General features: G+C 48.2%; 1 protein-coding gene across 2 annotated transcripts in view; it reads left to right on the top strand.

Annotated features, from left to right (window-relative positions):
- The first annotated feature begins 266 nt into the window (after window positions 1-266).
- SHMT1 (serine hydroxymethyltransferase 1) overlaps window positions 267-17828 on the top strand; it is a 26224-nt gene continuing 8662 nt past the window's right edge. The window contains exons 1-2 of one of the 2 annotated variants that reach the window (XM_043472835.1): window positions 267-415; window positions 17481-17595. In XM_043472835.1, the coding sequence (XP_043328770.1) occupies window positions 17500-17595 (96 nt within the window). In that variant the 5' untranslated portion in view covers window positions 267-415; window positions 17481-17499. Of the gene's footprint in view, window positions 416-11676; window positions 11827-17480; window positions 17596-17828 lie in introns of those variants that run through there. The other variant, XM_043472828.1, reaches the window with a different exon arrangement.

Here is a 17828-nt window from a genome sequence, read left to right as displayed (position 1 = left end):
CATATGTGGTTGTCTTCTTTATAATGGTTTTACTTTCTACGGTCCTAAGACACTGAATAGGAAAATTCCCAAAATGACTAATTCATAAGCTTTAAATCGCACACCATTGTGAGCAGAGTGATGGAATCTCTCGCTGTTTTGCCTAGGACGTGAATCACGCCTTTGTCCGGCTTGGTCCATCTGTTAGTCACTTAGTAACTGTGTCAGCTACCAGACCAGCTGCCGCAGTGTCACAGACCTTGTGTTCAAGTGACCCTTTTTTTTCTTAATAACTGCCCCCAAAGTGTGAGAGTAGAGATGCTGCAACTCAGATCTGCCAAAGAGACCCTACAGTGCTTCCTTAAGTGAAAAGGTGAAAATTCTCAACTTAATAAGGAGAGAAAGAAATCATACACTGAGGCTGCTAAGATCTACGGTAAGAAAGACTCCTTTTTTTCAAAATTGAGGTATAGTTGATGTACAATATAAGTTTCAGAAGTACAACATAGTGATTCACAGTTTTTAAAGGTTATATTCTGCTTAGTCATTATAAAATATTGGTGATTTTCCTTGCACTGTACAATATATCCTTGTAGCTTATTTATTTCATATGTAGTAGTTTTCAACCTGTTAATCTTCTACCCATAGCTTGCCCCTCACCTTTTCCCTCTCCCCACTGGTAACCACTTTGTTCTCTGCATCTGTGAGTCTGTTTTAGTTATTGTTGTTATCTTCACTAGTTTTATTTTTTAAAGCCCACATAATTGTTATCATACAATGTTTGTCTTTGTCTAACTTAATTCACTTTGCATGATACTCTCCAAGTCCATTCATGTTGTTGTAAATGGCAAATTTTCATTCTTTTTGTGGCCTAGTGATATTCCACTGTGTATGTATACATCTTCATCCATTCCTCTGTCAATGCGCACTTAGGTTGTTGGAGATTTTATTATTTTCCTGTTATTGACTTCTATTTTGGTTTCATTGTTGTCAGAGAACACACTTTGATTTCAATTCTTTTAAATTTCTTGAAGTTTGTTTTATGGCCCAGGATGTGGTCCACCTTGGTATTTGTCGTCACTTGAAAGCATGTGTAATCTCCTGTTCTGTTGTTAGGTGGCATGTCCTATAAATGTCAGTTGGATTGAGCCGGCTGAGGGTGGCTTTGGGTTCTTAGGTATTGTCTCCGGTTTCTGCCTGAGGCTTGTTTCAAAGTTTTGTTAGAGGAGAGGAGAGTAGCTTCCATCTGGGGTTAGTTTGGATTTACTACTCAGGTATGCTGGCTCCAGACTGTCCACCCCATGCCCCCTGCCATCACTGGGGAAGCTCCTCTGGCTGCTCAGAGTTTGAACATCTTTCCCTGTGAACTCTGGGGATTTGTCAGCTCACAATTCCCTGGCTGTTCTACCTCTTTGAAGAGTTTTTCTCTGTACATGCAAGTCACATACTCAGCAAACTCAAAGGAATTCTATACACAAAGAAATGCCTCATTCTCCCCAGCCCTGACTTCCACCCCTTCCACCCGCCGAGATCACCAGCTTCTGTGCCATCCCCTCATCCAGGATCATCTCCACACACCCAACCAGGGCAGACCCCACTTTTCCCAGAGTGTCTGAACCCCCAACCCCTGGTTGTTCAGTGTCTGCAAGGAGCTCTTTGATAGGTTTTGCCCAGTTCCTAGTTGTTTATCAAGGAAGGTTAAGTGCGATCCTTTCTACTATATCATGCTTAGAGGAGGAAGTCTGTTACGTATTTTTAACTTTCTGAGAATAATGCTTTTACATGGCAACACAGGAAAGTGATGACTGTGGAGTTTTAAGTTCCTTTTTGTTTTAAGTGTTGCTGAATAGGGAGAAAGAAAAAGTTTCAGAGGCAGCCTGATGTCTAGGAGGAAACAGTGGGTGGAACTCCAGCATCCCGCCTGCTCTTCTGTCCTGCCTACCTCCCTTCCACCTCCTTTTGTCCAGAGAAATCAGACCTGTGAGTCTGATGAGACCCTCCTCGGGGCAGGCTTCCTTACCCGCCACAGGCAGAGTTAGTGGGTCTCTTCTCTGCCAGCCCCTCCCACCTTGCGCTCCTCCCCCACCCTAGAGTTTCTCCTCCTTCTCCTCCAACACCTGTGACACTGACTCAGATGTCAACACCACCTGGGAGTAGATGAGCTGGTCTGGGAGAATGTAGGAGAATGAAGACCATAGATCATGTCTGGAGGGCCCATAGCCTAGAGGAAAGCAGAGGAAGAGAGGAGTCCAAAGTGGACGTGATAAAAGCCCAGAGGGGTCAAACTTCTTACTCAAGGCCACACAACACATTCACCTTGCATGCCTCGATGTGCCTTTGCACATGTGCCTTTGCAGCAAAATCAAAGGCGTCCACTCTCACTGAGCTGTGTGGCCTCTCCTAATTGGCTAGCATCCACTCTGAGTAAGACCTTCTCCCCTGGAAGGTGGTATTTTGATCTACTTACGTATGTGTACTCTTGTCACCCAGTGTTGGCTGAGACTCCAGCTCCTTGTTCCACTGTAGCATCAGGAAGAGCCAGCAGAGCAGGCAGAAAGAAGAAAGGTCTTAATTCTTGAGTTTCAAGTCATTTGGGAACTTCCTCACAGAGCAAATGGTTTGAAAGAAAAGAGTTTAGTGGCAGAGAAGAGGCCTTGGGGTTACAAAGGCCTCCTCTCCTTGTGATTTAGAGTAGGGAAGACACTGGTGAGTCAGACGATTTTCCATTCCACCGAGCCTCTAAAACAAGAGGACTTTCTCTGGGCTGGAGAGAGAAGCAATCTGGAGGGGAACAGATGGGCACATCAGTCTCCTGCGAAGGGTTCTGTCCCCCACTGAGCTGTGAGGCAGGCCGGTGTGGGCAGTGGGTGAATGGAGACCCCAGATAGCTTTGGATGGCCCTGGAGCAGGGAGAGGCAAGACCCAGGGGTCTGAGTCTACCCTTGGAGTAGAGATAGTCAGGGGGCTGACACACAGCCAGGGGGCACCGAGGGGGTGGGCACGGGGAGAGGGCACAGGGCATTACACAGCCAAAGAGGTGGGAGGGTACACATGGGGTACACAGAGTAGTCCTCAGGGATCAAGGCCATGAATGCACTGTGGACGCCCATAATGTGTGTAGAAGTGGACACAGGCCCCCGGCCTAGTCCATGCTGGGCACCGCGTGACCCTTGATCGTCGATGAAGCAGTAGTAGTGGACAAGGCTGTGGTTGACTGAGTTCCTAGAACTGCATGGCTTCCCTCTACTTCAATGCCACAGAGTGGAAGCATTCACAGCATTATGTGGCTGTCTGGATTTGTCCACGCAAAAGCAAAGAGGCGTTGGGAGTCTGGGTGCAGAAGAATCCTAAAGAAAGCATCCTTTAGATCTAGCTCTGGGAATCAGTTTACAATAGGTCTAGCTCTGGGAATCAGTTTACAGTCTCTGGAACTTGGTCAATATGGTGTTGTTATTGTTGTTGTTCAGTTGCTAAGTCGCATCCGACTCTTTTTGACTCCATGCAGTGCAGCACACCAGGCTTCCCTGTCCTTCACTATCTCCCAGAGTTTGCCCAAATTCATGTCCATTGAGTTGGTGTTGCTTCAGTATCAGTCCTTCCAATAAATATTTAGGGTTGATTTCCTTCAGGACAAATGTGGCTAAATGGCTAAGTGAAAGTCGCTCAGTTGTGTCCAACTCTTTGCGACCCCATGGACTGTACAGTCCATGGAATTCTCTAGGCCAGAATACTGGAGTGGGTAGCCTTTCCCTTCTCCAGGGAATCTTTCCAACCCAGGGATTGAACCCAGGTCTCCCACATTGCAGGTGGATTCTTTACCAGCTGAGCCACAAGGGGAGTTCCACAAGGGAAATATCAGGTGAACTGGGACTACTGCCTCATTAACTGCCCTTAAAACCAAGCTGGACTCTGTTGGGCTCCCAGGCATGGAGGTCTTTGTGTCCCCAATTTCTTGTAGGTAAGACTTCAGCCTCCCTGACCTTCTTTGAGTTCCAAAAGGCAGATTGGAACAGTTGCTAATTCAGGGAGGAGCAGCCAAGAAACAAGCTAAGGCAAGATTAAAGGAACTCGAGAAGCTCATCAAGATTGGGAGATCCCCAGTCTTGTCAGGCCCCACCTTTGACCCACTGTTATAAACCCTCATCCAGTTCTCTGAAGTAGAGGCACGCAGGTTTTTTGAGGCAGAAGCCTGGTGTGCCTCCCTTTGCCTGGCAAGGTAATAAAGCTATCCTTTTTTACTTCATCCAAAACTCTGTCTCTGGGATTTGTTTCAGCGCTAGTGTACAGAGAGGTTGGGCTTTCAGTAACATCCTCAGGACTTGAACAAACCTGTATTTTCCACTGTTTCTTATAAGCAGAATTGTTGCAGGCAAGGGGACTCCTTCCAGGGCCCGAGAGTGGGCTTTTGTCTAACACAAATGAATTGTCCAAATGGCAGGGTCATAGCCCATATTTTAAGAACTTGGTTATTAGAAGTTGGATACCTTGTTGGGCCTCAGGTATCAGAGTCTCTTGCATGGGTAATCAGCATTGGGTTTAACAGGCTCTGTTAAACTGGGAGCAGATTAGTAGCTTTCCCAGGGACTTCAGCATCCCAGACAGTGGGGTCCACTTGAGAAATAATGTGGGCTGGAATGGAGACCTCCTCTGGTTGGGACTGAGGCAGGTTGCCATGGCTGGGTGCCTTCTCTGTGAGGGTCTCCAGAGTGTAGTATCATTTGGAATAGAGTGAGCAGGTCCCTTCCCAGCAAGCAGCTTCATTCTTTCTGGAGCTATTAGTAATTGTCCTCCTCTCTTCCCCAGTAGCATACTGGACACCTTCCAACATAGAGGGCTCATCTTGTGGTGTCACATCTTTCTGTCTTTTTATACAGTTCATGGTGTTCTCACAGCAAGAATACTGGAGTAGTTTGCCATTCCCTCCTCCAGCGGACCATGTTTTGTCAGAACTCTCCACTATGACCTGTCCATCTTGGGTGGCCCTGCTTGGCATGGCTCATAGCTTCATTGAGTTATGTAAGCCCCTTTGCTATGAGAAGGCAGTGATCCATGAGGTGGGGTGGCACTCAGGCATGAGCAGAAACTGATGTGCAGAGGTAAAATTCCTAACAAGCAGCTGCATGGCGTGGGGAAGAGGGGATTCTGAATCGCTTGGTTTGGGGCCATACATCAATCCTGAGAATCAGACCAGATTGTCCAGGGAAACCAGTCAGCACAGAGCAGGCTGCCCCCATACCTAATAGAAAATAACCTTCCTACCTGCCACATCAAGGGCTACCACAGCTTCTCTGGAAAGTGACCAGGTGTCCTCTGGGAGCCAGGGAGGGTCCTGGGCCCTGTCAGTCTTCTGTCCTATCAGCCATCATTGGTTTGGGAGCCCTGAGTCCCCTCCGGGACTGAGGGTAGTCCTGCTTCCAGTGATCCTCCTGTTTATATTTTGGACAGAGTCCTGGTGGCCCTCTTCCCCGCGGGTGACATTCATCCTTCCAGTGGCCTTTCTGGCTGCACTTCACACACATCCCTTCTCCACAGGGCAGGGCTCCAATCCAGGCTTCCTGGACCCTGTCCTCCCATGAGTTTTTCACAAGGAAATGTAGTCGTGAGGTGATACAGGCATGGGAGCTGCAGTTTATTTTTCTCCCTGATAGCCCACCAGGACTTCCCTGGTGGCTCAGACAGTAAAGAATCTGCCTGCAATGCAGGAGACCTGAGTTAGATCCCTGGGTCTGGAAGATCCCCTGGAGAAGGGAATGGCTACCTATTCCAGTATCCTTGCCTGGAGAATTCCATGGACAGAGGAGCCTGATGGGCTATAGTCCATGGGGTCACAAAGAGTCAGACACATTTACTCTTCACTGATAGCCCAAAATGTAAGAGGAGTGTGCTGCCAGGGACTTTAGTGGATGGGGCTCTTCAAGGGATTGTCACAGGGATAAGTCCTATAGGCAGTTTATTGGCCTGACCCCAGAGTTCCAAAGAATAACAAGGAGAGATAAGAGAGACTTCCTAAGTGATCAATGCAAAGAAATAGAGGAAAACAATAGAATGGGAAAGACTAGAGATATCTTCAAGAAAATTAGAGATACCAAGGGAACATTTCATGCAAAGATGGGCACAATATAGGACAGCAATGGTATGGACCTAACAGAAGCAGAAGGTATTAAGACGAGGTGGCAAGAATACACAGAAGAACTATACAAAAAAGATCTTAATGATCCAGATAATCACAATGGTGTGATCACTCACCTAGAGCCAGACATCCTGGAGTGCGAAGTCAAGTGGGCCTTAGGAAGAATCACTACTAATAAAGCTAGTGGAGATGATGGAATTCCAGCTGAGCTATTTCTAATCCTAAAAGATGATGCTGTGAAAGTGCTGCGCTCAATATGCCAGAAAATTTGGAAAACTCAGCAGTGGCCACAGGACTGGAAACGGTCAGTTTTCATTCCAATCCCAAAGAAAGGCAATGCCAAAGAATGTTCAAACTACCATACAATTGCACTCATCTCACACACTAGCAAAGTAATGCTCAAAATTCTCCAAGCTAGGCTTCAACAGTTCTTGAACAGAGAACTTCCAGATGTTCAAGCTGAATTTAGAAAAGGCAGAGGAACAAGAGATCAAATTGCCAAAATCTGTTGGATCATAGAAAAAGCAGGAGAATTCCAGAAAAACATCTACTTTTGCTTCATTGACTACACCAAAGCCTTTGACTGTGTGGATCACAACAAACTGTGGAAAATTCTTCAAGAGATGGGAATACCAGACCACCTTACCTGTCTCCTGAGAAATCTGTATGCAGGTCAAGAAGCAACAGTTAGAACTGGACATGGAACAACAGACTGGTTCCAAATTGGGAAAGGAGTACGTCAAGGCTGTATATTGTCATCTTCCTTATTTAACTCATATACAGAGTACATCATGTGAAATGCTGGACTGGATGAACCTCTAGGTGGAATCAGGATTGCAGGGAGAAATATCAATAACCTCAGATATGCAGATAACACCACCCTTATGGCAGAAAGCAAAGAGGAATTAAAGAGGCTCTTGACGAAAGTGAAAGAGGAAAGTGAAAAAGCTATCTTAAAACTCAACATTCAAAAAACTAAGATCATAAAAAAAAAAAAAAATTAAGATCATGGCATCTGGTCCCATCACTTCCTGGCAAATAGATGGGAAACAATGGAAACAGTGACAGACTTTATTTTCTTGGACTCTAAAATCACTGCATATGGTGACTACAGCCATGAAATTAAAAGACGCTCCTTGGAAGAAAAGCTATGACAAACCTAGATAGTATATTAAAGAGCAAAGACATTACTTTACCAAAAAAATGTCCTTATAGTCAAAGCTATGATTTTTCCAGTAGTCATGTATGTTAAAGTTGGACCATAAAGACAGCTGAGCACTGAAAAATTGATGCTTTTGAACTGTGGTGTTGAAGAAGACTTGTGAGAGTACTTTGGATAGCAAGGAGATCGAACCAGTCAGCCCTAAAGGAAATCAGTGCTAAATATTCATTGGAAGGACTGATGTTGAAGCTGAAACTCCAGTACTTTGGCCATCTGATGTGAAGAACTGACTCATTGGAAAAGACCCTGATGCTGGGAAAGATTGAAGGCAGGAGGAGAAGGGGATGACAGAGGATGAGGTGGTTGGATGACATCACTGACTCGGTGGACATGAGTTTGAACAAGCTCTGGGAGTTGGTGATGGACAGGGAAGTGCTGTCCAGGACTGGCATGCTGCAGGCCATGGTGCTGCAAAGAGTCGGACATGACTGAGTTACTGAACAAACTGATTAGGTTAGGGGATCAAGGCAGAAGAGGTGTCTAATTAAGCAGGGAAAACTGGGCTTGTAGCCATCAGACCATGAGAAAAGGTTTGTTTTGCAAAGACAACAGTGAGGGCACCCAAAAATCAGTTTGGTGAGCCTGAGGAGACCCCTGGGGTTAGTCAAGGGGAGGAACAAGAGCCAGAAAAAGTGACTAGAGTCCCAAATCCTAAACCCTTCAGGGAGAGAGGAAGGAGACCTAGGCCGTGTCACTAAGCAGATTACCTTCATTTTCAGAGAAAGGAAAAGGTAAGCAAACAGACTTCCCTGGTGGTTCAGACGGTAAAGCGTCTGCCTACAATGCGGGAGACCCAAGTTTTATCCCTGGGTCAGGAAGATCCTCTGGAGAAGGAAATGGCAACCCACTCCAGTACTCTTGCCTGGAGAATCCCATGGATGGAGGAACCTGGTAGGCTACAGTCCATGGGATGGAAAAGAGTTGGACACAACTGAGCAACTTCACTTTCACTTTTCAAACAGAGCTGCAGGGTAGAGCAGAAGCCAGAAGGTAGTAACAAGACAAGGTCAAAGCCCTCCTTGGGAGGTTGTCCTTGTGCTGTTGAGGATGGGCACTTCTTTACATGAGCAGCACATAGATAACACCCCACCCACTGGGAAAGCTGGCAGGGAGGTGCAAGGACCAGTAGACAGGCTAAGAAACCAGGATGGGATGAGAGAAGGAGGATATGAGAGAAATCCAGGGTGAAGAGAGAAGGTGCCCAGCCAGGACGCTTCCTCAGCCAGAGATTCACAGGCCCTCTGCGGAGGGTGCTTGATCACTTCCTTTGCTCAGGGGTTGATAAAGTCTGAGACCCTCACATGTGACCAGGGGTTCAATGAGGCTGTGAGCCCTGAGAGGCACTCAGAGAGGGCTGGGCCACAGATGTAGTGGGAGACTCCCAATGTCTCCTTATTTGGGCCGCCGATGCAGTTCTGACATTCTGGAACCGGGCCAAGACTAAGAACGAGGAGGAAGGGGGAATCAGACTTGAGGAGCCTCGAGGGGAAACTAACCCAGTCAGGTTGCCAATTGCCACAGTCTTAATTTGGAAGTCCAAGTGGTGGACTCTGTGGATCTTCTTAGGTCCAAAGAAACAGAGTGATGGGGGAGAATGACAAACATGAAGAGAAGAGCCTTGGGCTTGGTGGGCTCCTTCGGGGCCAGAGAGCTGGTCTCCACCAGATCTCCCAGGCAGCATTAGCTGCCACCTAAGGGCTACTCAAATCTTCAGGACTAAGTCCCAGCTGTCCTCTGCAGTGGGCAGCCACAGCCTAGTAGATGGATCCAGGTTATGCCCTTTGATGTCCCTTTCGTGGTTGCCACAAAAGATGTTGCAGGAGAAGGGTGAGGAGGAGTGAACAAGGTCTCTAGCGAGTCACCAAGTGAGGCTCCTTGGCTTCATACAGGAAAGAATTTAAGAGTAAAGTGGTTGGAGAAGGGGCAGGGATTTCTAGGAACTGGGCCACTGCCCACTTTTTGCCCTCTTATGGTCAGCTTCAAAACTGTCATGCTGCCTGTGTGTGTGTCATTTAGATGCTAATGCATTACATTGAGCATAGACTGAGGCTCAGGGTCTGCTGGAAGTCGACTCTTCCACTATTTTGGACCTGATTGGTCCCAACTAGCTTTTGTTGTATCCTGAAAGTCTGTTGTTGTTGTTCAGTTGCTAAGTCATGTCCAACTCTGTTACCCCATGAACTGCTTTTAATGGTTGTGCCCTTCCCCTTCCTACCTGTCTCAAGAGGAATAACAATCTTCTCCTATCTTTATGACAGGAAGTAGTTCTGCATCTTAGAAGGAGGTTCTTACCCAGTGACAGACACTTGGAGATATGGCTGCTGGATCCTTCACATTTATGTTTCAAAGTGATGGCTCCCAGGTTCTTGACAAAGACATTCGTGGGTCATCAACTTGACAAAAGGCCTATCTAGTCTTCAAAAGGATTTATATATGTTTCAAAGAGATGTTATTAATATCTATCTATAGCATCATTGGCTCAATGGACATGAATTTGAGCAAACTCTGGAAGATAGTGAAGGACAGGGGATCCTGGTGTGCTGCAGTCCATGGGGTCGCAAAGAGTTAGACATGACTAAGAGACTGAATAGCAACAACAACAGACATTACCAAACCAAGCCTACATCAGTTCACCTGATGCACAGCAAAGTCAACCCCCTGGCACCAAGTGGTACTGAAGGAAAATACAACCTTTACCGCAGGGCCAAGTTTACTGCAGCTCATGCTCAAAAGACCCAACTCCCCAGTGGCTTTTGGGAAGGTTTTCAAAGACAACATTAGGGGTGAGGGTTCAAGGGTGTGTGATCAGCTCGTGATCATTCTTTTTAGTTGTTGGTGGTAACAGGGTGGCGTTTTGGGAATCTCGGTTATCAATTTTTTGGCTTTAACCAGTGTGGTGTCTACATGTTGGTGGTCAGCATGCTGTTAACTTCTTCCACCTTGTGGGGGTTTCAGTATCTGCACCACAGCTCAAGGATATGGCTCAGGATTTTATCTAGAGCCCTTGAAAAGGAACTAAATGTTCTTGACTTTCTTATGGATCCTTACTCTCTCACTGTCTTTCCCTAGACTTTTCTGAATCAATTTTGAATCCATTCACTGTCACATTTTAGCCACATTTGTTACAATATTTTGGAAATTGTTTGACATGGTAAGAGGTAAAGTGTTGTGGGTACACTGAGTACTGAAAAATCCAGAGCTGTTAAAGAAAAAAATATTCAATGACACAGTAAGACAGACCTTATTTGGTGGGGGCAAGGTGGGCACATGATTTCAGTTGGTGTAGGGACCACTGGCATAGAACCTTGCAGTTTGGGAGAGAGGTTATGCTCAACTCTGAATACAGCAGGGGCAGTGGGAATTTATAGCAAGGAGCAGGGTGAGGTGGGTGGATGGAAAATTACTAAGGGAAACATCAGGGAACAGGGAATTCTGGCCAAGCTGACTAGGCCTGGGTGATCAGACATCACCAACCCTGGTAGAAGATGAGGAATCCAATCAGATGTGGAGAAGTGGGGGCGGGCTGTTCTGTTTAAACAGACTTAGCAGGATTCTTGCTGAAATCTGACAACACAGAGACAAGCAGGAAAGTCCAAAAGTCAGCCTTCCTTCAGTTAGAGAATCTTCGTCAGCTTGTTCCCTATATTGTGCAGGCCCTTGGCTTTGTTATTCTTAACAATGGTTTAATGTTAAGATGTTAACGTCTTAACAAACTCCAGGAGATAGTGAAGAACAGGGAAGCCTTCCAGGCCTGCTGCAGTTCAAGGGGTAGCAGAAAGTCGGACACGACTTGGCGACTGAATAACAACAACGTTTTTTTATTTATTGAGCCCTTGCTGTGTGTCAGGCACAATGTCAAGTGTTTTAGATATATCAACAAAACCTCCCCACAGCCCTGTCAGGAAGATATAGTTATCTCCAACTCAAAGATGAGAATATGAAACTCAAAAAGCGAAGCGACTGGTCTAGGGTTCCATATGTGCAGAGTAACAGCGTCGGAGTTGGAACCCCCCTTTGTCCTATTTAAATGTCCACTGTGCTAACCTGTAAGTAGGACAATGCAAAAGACAGATATAAGCAACAGAATTCACCTCTAAACCTCTTGTCTTCCCGGAAACTTCCAGCCCCTGGCCTGCAGTCTCAGGGGGTGGCACCATGCCCCCTGGCCAGGTGAGCAAAGGCACATCCCGTTGTACTGGGCGAGGCCCGACCCGCGGTAGCCAATAGCGCTGGCTCCTCTGGGGGCGGAGCTCTCCTGTCTCCGCGTCTTGATTGGGCTACTCGGGGGGACGGAGCTCTCTGGGATGCGCGCTCTGATTGGGTGTCTCTGGGGCGGGGCCGGGGCGGGGCGGTGCGCGCCAGGTTTGGGAGTGGGTCTCGCGCACGGATCACGTGGAGGCTAGCGCGCGGGTCCCAACTCTGGTGGTGTTAGCAGCAGCCGGGAGCTTGGTGTTTCTGACTGTGCTTCCCCCGCGGCTCCGAGAAGCGGGATCGGGTGAGTGAGGAGCGCCTTACTGGCGCCTGGGGTGAGGGGCCGGCGCGCGCGGCCCCAGGTCAAGACCCGTGCGGTTGGGTTGGCCGCACCTCGAAGGCTCGGTGCAGGTGCCGGCGGCCGCTTTCCTCATGGAACTCTAAATTTCAGTGCAGCGCGTCACCTCGTCCCAGTATCTTCCCGGCGCGGCTGCATCCAAGTGCTTCCCTGTAGCCCCTTTCGCAGACGGGGAAGGGGAGGCTCAGAGAGGGGGCCCGACGGAGCCCGCGCGTTCCCACTGCACTTGCGGCCACCCTGGGGTGGTGGGGGGCGGCGAGCCTGGCCTCCCCAACCCTCACCCCGGCCTAAGAGACAAGCGCTGCCCTGTGGGGTTCGCGGCCCGGGGTGCTGAGTGTCGAGGTCGAGGAAGTTAAGCGACCCTTGGTCACCTGAGGCCAGCACAAACATGCGATTCAATCTGGCAGAGCTGGCGGACTGGAAACACCAGTTCATATTCTTATGGGCTCATAATCTTTTTACTTGACGGAACGGGAAGCGGATGTGGGCGATTATGGTTTTGTTTAGCACCGAATCAGGGAAGAGTTCAGATTCCTTCTGTCACTATTATATGCCACCTAACTTCTGAGCCTGTTTGCTCCTTTGTAAAGTAGGGCACACACACAGACAGTAATTTCCTCAGCACCAACAAGGGGCTGATCCCATTGTGTGACAAAGACCCAGGAAAGATCTGGGGGTATGGGAAAGATGGTAACCCTGGGAAGTGAATTCGCTTACTCGGATTGTTTCCCTGGGCTTGAGGTGATGATCATGGACAGTGTCATAGGTGACGTTTCTCCAACAGAAACACCAACAGCATGACACAGTGACAGCTGCAGTGGGTTGTGTTTCCCGGGGTGCTTAGAGGTAGTAAAGATGGCCCTGAGGTACCTATGTCTCTTTAATAATAATAGTAGGTGCTCTCTCTCTCTCTCTCTCTCTCTCTCTTTAAATCTCTTGACCACACCACATGGCATGTGGGATCTTAGTTCCCCAACCAGGGATGGGACTCGTGGCCCCTGCAGTGGAAGCACGGAGTCTTAACCACTGGACCACTGGTGACGTCCCGTAGCTGCTGATTGTTGAGTAGTCACTCTGCCTGGTCCTGTCTGAGTGCTCTGTGTCTTACACCTCATTTAACTCCAACCAGCTCAGGACTGTCGTCATCCCTGTGTCATGCACAAGGAGACTGAGAAACAGGTGTCAGCAGCCAGGGGGAAGTGGAGAGTGGGAGTCAAACTCTGCAGGCTGGCTCTGCAGTGAGTTCAGCACAGCTCCCTTGGATGTGGCCTTCACTGATGGGAAGTGGGGCATGGCAGGGGTCGAACCCGTGGAACGTCCACTGCTCTCACGAAAGGAACCTTGATCTTCTCCAGTCAGGTTTCTCTAGTTGTTAGTTTCAGACAGGTATTTCTCAAACAGGTACATTGGGAAACGACATGAGACCTAGGTCCTTGAGCACAGTTTGAAACCTGTGAGCTCTATTCTGCCAAGGTGAGGATCTTCTCATCCCTGCACTGGCCTTTAGGCCCTCGAATCTCATCTCGTCTTTGTTGTGTTCCTCATTTCTGACCCTTGACAACTGAAACCTCTTCCCATTGTTGGGCCTTTGGACTGGTGTTTGCTGTTGCCCCACGGCTCACAAGCTTGGCTCCTTTCCACAGTTCCCACCTCAGCTCAGGCGCCTTCCATGGCATGTCTGAACAAGCCCTCTGACTGTTTATTGCCCTTCTAACAGTCATCACTCCCTGATGTTATCTCTCATGAACTTATTTACTTTTTTAGATCCTGCTTTTCATAATGGCAGGGCCTCTGTCTTGTTGACCCTTGTATTCTGAGCTCCTAACTCAGTGCCTCAGACACAGGTGTCACTTAATAAATATTTGTGAAAGGAACGAATGAATCCATTGTAGGTTAATGATAGTGAAGTAAAGCTCCTAAATATCAAAAGCTTATTTCTCATTAAATGTAGAATTACTATATGACCCGGAAATTCCACTTCTGGGTGTAAACCCAAAAGAATTGACAGTAGGGACTGGATATTTGTGCACCTGTGTTCACGGCAGCATTCTTTGCAATAGCCAGGAAGTGGGAGTAGCAGGATGGATAAACAAGAGGTAGTCTCTCCGAACAGTGGACTATTATCCAGCCTTTAAAAGGAAGGGAACTCTGACACGTGTGCCAACACAGTTGAACTTTGGTGCCATTGTGCTGTGTGAAATAAGCCAGCTACAAAAGGACAAATATTGTGTGACCTCATTTACAGGAGGTCCCTGAAATAGTCAAATTTATAGAGATAGAAACTAGCATAGTTGCTACCCTATGCTGGAAGGGAAGGGAATAGAGCGTGTTAAATGGGGACACAGTTTCAGTTTAGGAAGGTGGAAGCATTCTGAAGATGATGGTGGTGGAGCTGCATGACAGTGTGGATGTTTTTAATGTCACTGAGCTGTGCACTTCTGTCACAGTTCAAAAAAAAAGTGGAGAAAAGTGCAAGGTGTCCTGTTTCTCAGCCAACATCCAGACCTGAAGGATAGAGAGATGTTCAGTGTATCTTCCTGTCTTCCCTCCTATATAAAAGAGGACAGTCTAGGGATCTTTGTCTCACTTGTTTGCCAGCTGTCAGGGCGTCCCCCACAGGCCCTGCCAGGTTGATGTGTGAGCTAACCATCACATTCAGGATCTCTGCCTTTCTTACTGTAATTTAGAATGCAACAAGATATACATTATACTGTAATAGATATTACAGATTTAAGTTATTGTTTTAGTAAAGAATTCAGACTTCTTTGACTTTTTGTTTTTAAGAACTTTAAAGAGAACTCAGCTTGGGTGGATTTAATAAGAGTGTGAACTGAGCACTCCATTTGGCCGGTGGGGGTGACTTGACCTGAGTGGTAACAGCATGCAGGGTGGGAAACACCCCCAGAGAGCGGCAGCAGGAGCAGGGGGGCCCTGCTAGCCTTGGAGGGGGGCTGACCACACAGACAGCCCTCACCTAGGGGTTGAGAAGGAACTGGGACTCTGAGTTCGCATCTTAGATGAGAGGAGGGTTTGTTGGCACCTCCCGGGTGGTCCAGTGGTTAAAACTCTGTGCTCCCAAAGCAGGGGCACGGGATTGATTCCGAAAGATCCCACATGTTTTGCGGTGTGACCATAAAAGAAAGAGTTTGCTATGAGGGCAAAGGGCTGCGGGTGGCAATGCTACAGGAGATGCTGAGACCACAGGTGGAGGTAGAGCAGAGCGGATCTGAGTGCCTCTAGGAGCTGATGCAGATCTAACTTTCCTGGGAGAGGGGGGAGAAGGCATTCCAAAGGGACTTTAGTTATTTATTTGGTGGTTGAGAAATACTTGCTCTGTGTTTCTCGAATCCTTTTTAACACTGAGCAGTTGGAATTTCAAAGAAACTTTTCTCTTTGAAAAGACTGTAGGATGAGTGTACCCGTTTGGTCTCTGGTTTTCTGTGGGTTTGCCACCACCTGCTGAGGGCATGTGGGAAGCAGCCATTGAGTTCAGAGGAGCCATCAGCCAGGTGCCCAGACCACCTCGTCTCCCTGCAACTCTGGGGGAGTGTGGCGGAGGCCCTGGCACCGGGGCTGGAGCCACTTCTGCCTCAGATGCATTTGTGGCCTAAGTTCTGCACTCACTGCTGGTTTTGTGGGAGTGGCTGTGTTTCTGATTCCATTGTGCTCATGTTAAAATAATGGCTGCTTAAAAAACCCCAGTTTGGGATTTCCTGGTTAAAGCTTCCTGCTGGTAGATATTTGCTTCTCCAGAGAGTAAGGAGGATACTGTGACTGGGGATTGTGTGGCTCATTTATTTAGCGGGTATATGTGTCTAACAAGTGATACTGCATGTGCACTTGTGCAGGAGAACCATGCTTTTCCTGCTGTGTCTGCTCTTCACTCTCCCAACTGCTGTTGATGGCACCTGTGACACCAGACGACCAGGTGGCTTTCCCTCACCCAGCAGTTCTGCCCCACCAGGTGGTGTTGCTCATTTCAGCTCAGTTCTGATGTGAGCCAGAGTGAGCACAGACCCCGCAGGTTAGTCTTACCAGACAGCTGCCCCTCCCCACTGCAGATGCCAGTCACAAGTATCAGTCCCCAGGAGACCCACAGCTCCTGTCAGACTTGGCTCCCAGGACCCTCCTTGGACTCGAACATGTTCTAGAAGATCTCTCAGAATCCAGGCAGACACTAACTTATGTTCACCAGTTCATTAAAGGATATGACAAAGGACACAGATAAGCAGCCAGAGGAAGAGAGAGATGTTCAGGGAAAGGGCTGGGAGGGTTCCCGTGGAGTTGGGGTGCACCACCCGGAAGCTTCCTGAACCCTGTGAGGGAGTCATTAACTCCATTTCCAGCCCCCTTCCCTCTCTGGAGGAGTTGAGGCGGCTGAAAATGCTTCTCATCATGGCCTGGTCTTTCTGGGAACAGCCCCAACTTGGGAGCCTCCCACCCTGAGTTGCATCATTGGAACAAGAGATGCTCCTGTCACTAGGAAATCGCAGGGACCTGTGTGTGTGTATAATTATTTATATTCTCACGGTGCTCTCGGGAGACTGCGTCTGATGGGCCCCTTCTCAGCCTAGTGTCCTCTCCTCTAGTCACCACCCTCCAAGTCGACCTGCCCCCAGCGCTTGTCCTTGTCGGCCTGGTTATCTGTCTGCATTTAGTGTGCTCACTGTTTCCTGCTCACCTTCCCCCAGGAAGCTCCATGAAGGTTCGGTCTGTTTGGGTCCCACTGTGTTCCCAGTCCCGATCTGTGGCTGCTGAAGGGAAGGGCCTCGATAAGTAACTGTTAAGGGAATGAATTTGAAATGAAAGCTTATCTAATTAATAGAAAGTACTGAAAAGTTGCCAACCATCGATTAAAGGAGGTCAGTTCCTGTAAACATTTACGCTGTCCCTTTAGCTGAGATACCACTGAGCTCAGACTCTTGTTCTTTGTGGGCACGTATGTGGAGACACGAGCCTGCTGTATTGTGATGATGCCGAGTCCAGGCGTGTACCTCTGCCCGTGGTCCTTACCAGAGGCCCAGGGTCAACCCAGAGCATGCAGTTTACCTGCAGCCCCAGCCACGGGACACCAGGTGGTGGAGCCTGTGCGTGGTTTGAGGCTCTCCTCCAAGGCCGGTGGGCTGTGCAGCTCTCCACTAAGATACTTTTCTGAGTCTCATTTTCATTACTTGAGAAATAGAAAAAGTAATACATAAGTCAGCAATTTACTTGTTCATTTGGCAAATATTACTCTCATATGGCTGTGCCGGGTACTGTGGGAAATTTTTAAAAAAGTAACCACCAGCCCTTGCCTTCAGGAAGCTGGCTTAGTTGGAAAGCTAAGCCACAACCAGGAGAAGTTCAGGTAGGAAGAGGGGGTGCTGGGTTCCCCGAGGCTGGAGCAGCCTCGAGGCAAGGAGGGTGGGTCTCCTGCGGAGCCAGTGACCTGCAGGGATCCACAGGTGGTCCCACGTGGTCGATCTGCAGCAGAGCCCTCATGCCCTCCAGGCGGTTCTGGGACAAGGCCCACATGTGTGTCAGTACTTCAGCAACTTGGGAACTGACAGGTGGCTATGAGCTGTGACTGAGTTTAATATTTGAAGTTTTTCCATTTTTAGGCTCCTCTGAACCAGCACAATGGCAGCTCAAGTCAACAGGGCACCCAGGGATGCCGATTTGTGGTCCTCGCATGAGAAGATGCTGGCACAGCCCCTGAAGGACAGCGATGTTGAGGTGAGGCTGTGGGTGTTCTCGCAAGTTCGGCTGTTGGAAGTCCTTGTTCAGGCCTTTGATTCTCACCAGAAATGAGCTGTGTTTGGGACAGCCTTGTGGTTTGGATACAGGACAGGTTTATAGGCAGTGGCTGCAAAGTGGCTGAAAGTCCTTTGAGGGTGCATTTAAATCTGAGTTTCTGTGAAGAGCAGTGTGCTGGCTGCTGCTGAGGAAAGGGGAAAGGGTGGGGTCAC

The sequence above is a fragment of the Cervus canadensis genome, chromosome 1 (assembly GCF_019320065.1).
Source record: "Cervus canadensis isolate Bull #8, Minnesota chromosome 1, ASM1932006v1, whole genome shotgun sequence".
Classification (NCBI taxonomy): Eukaryota; Metazoa; Chordata; class Mammalia; order Artiodactyla; family Cervidae; genus Cervus; species Cervus canadensis.
This window is presented reverse-complemented; position numbering and strand designations above follow the sequence as displayed.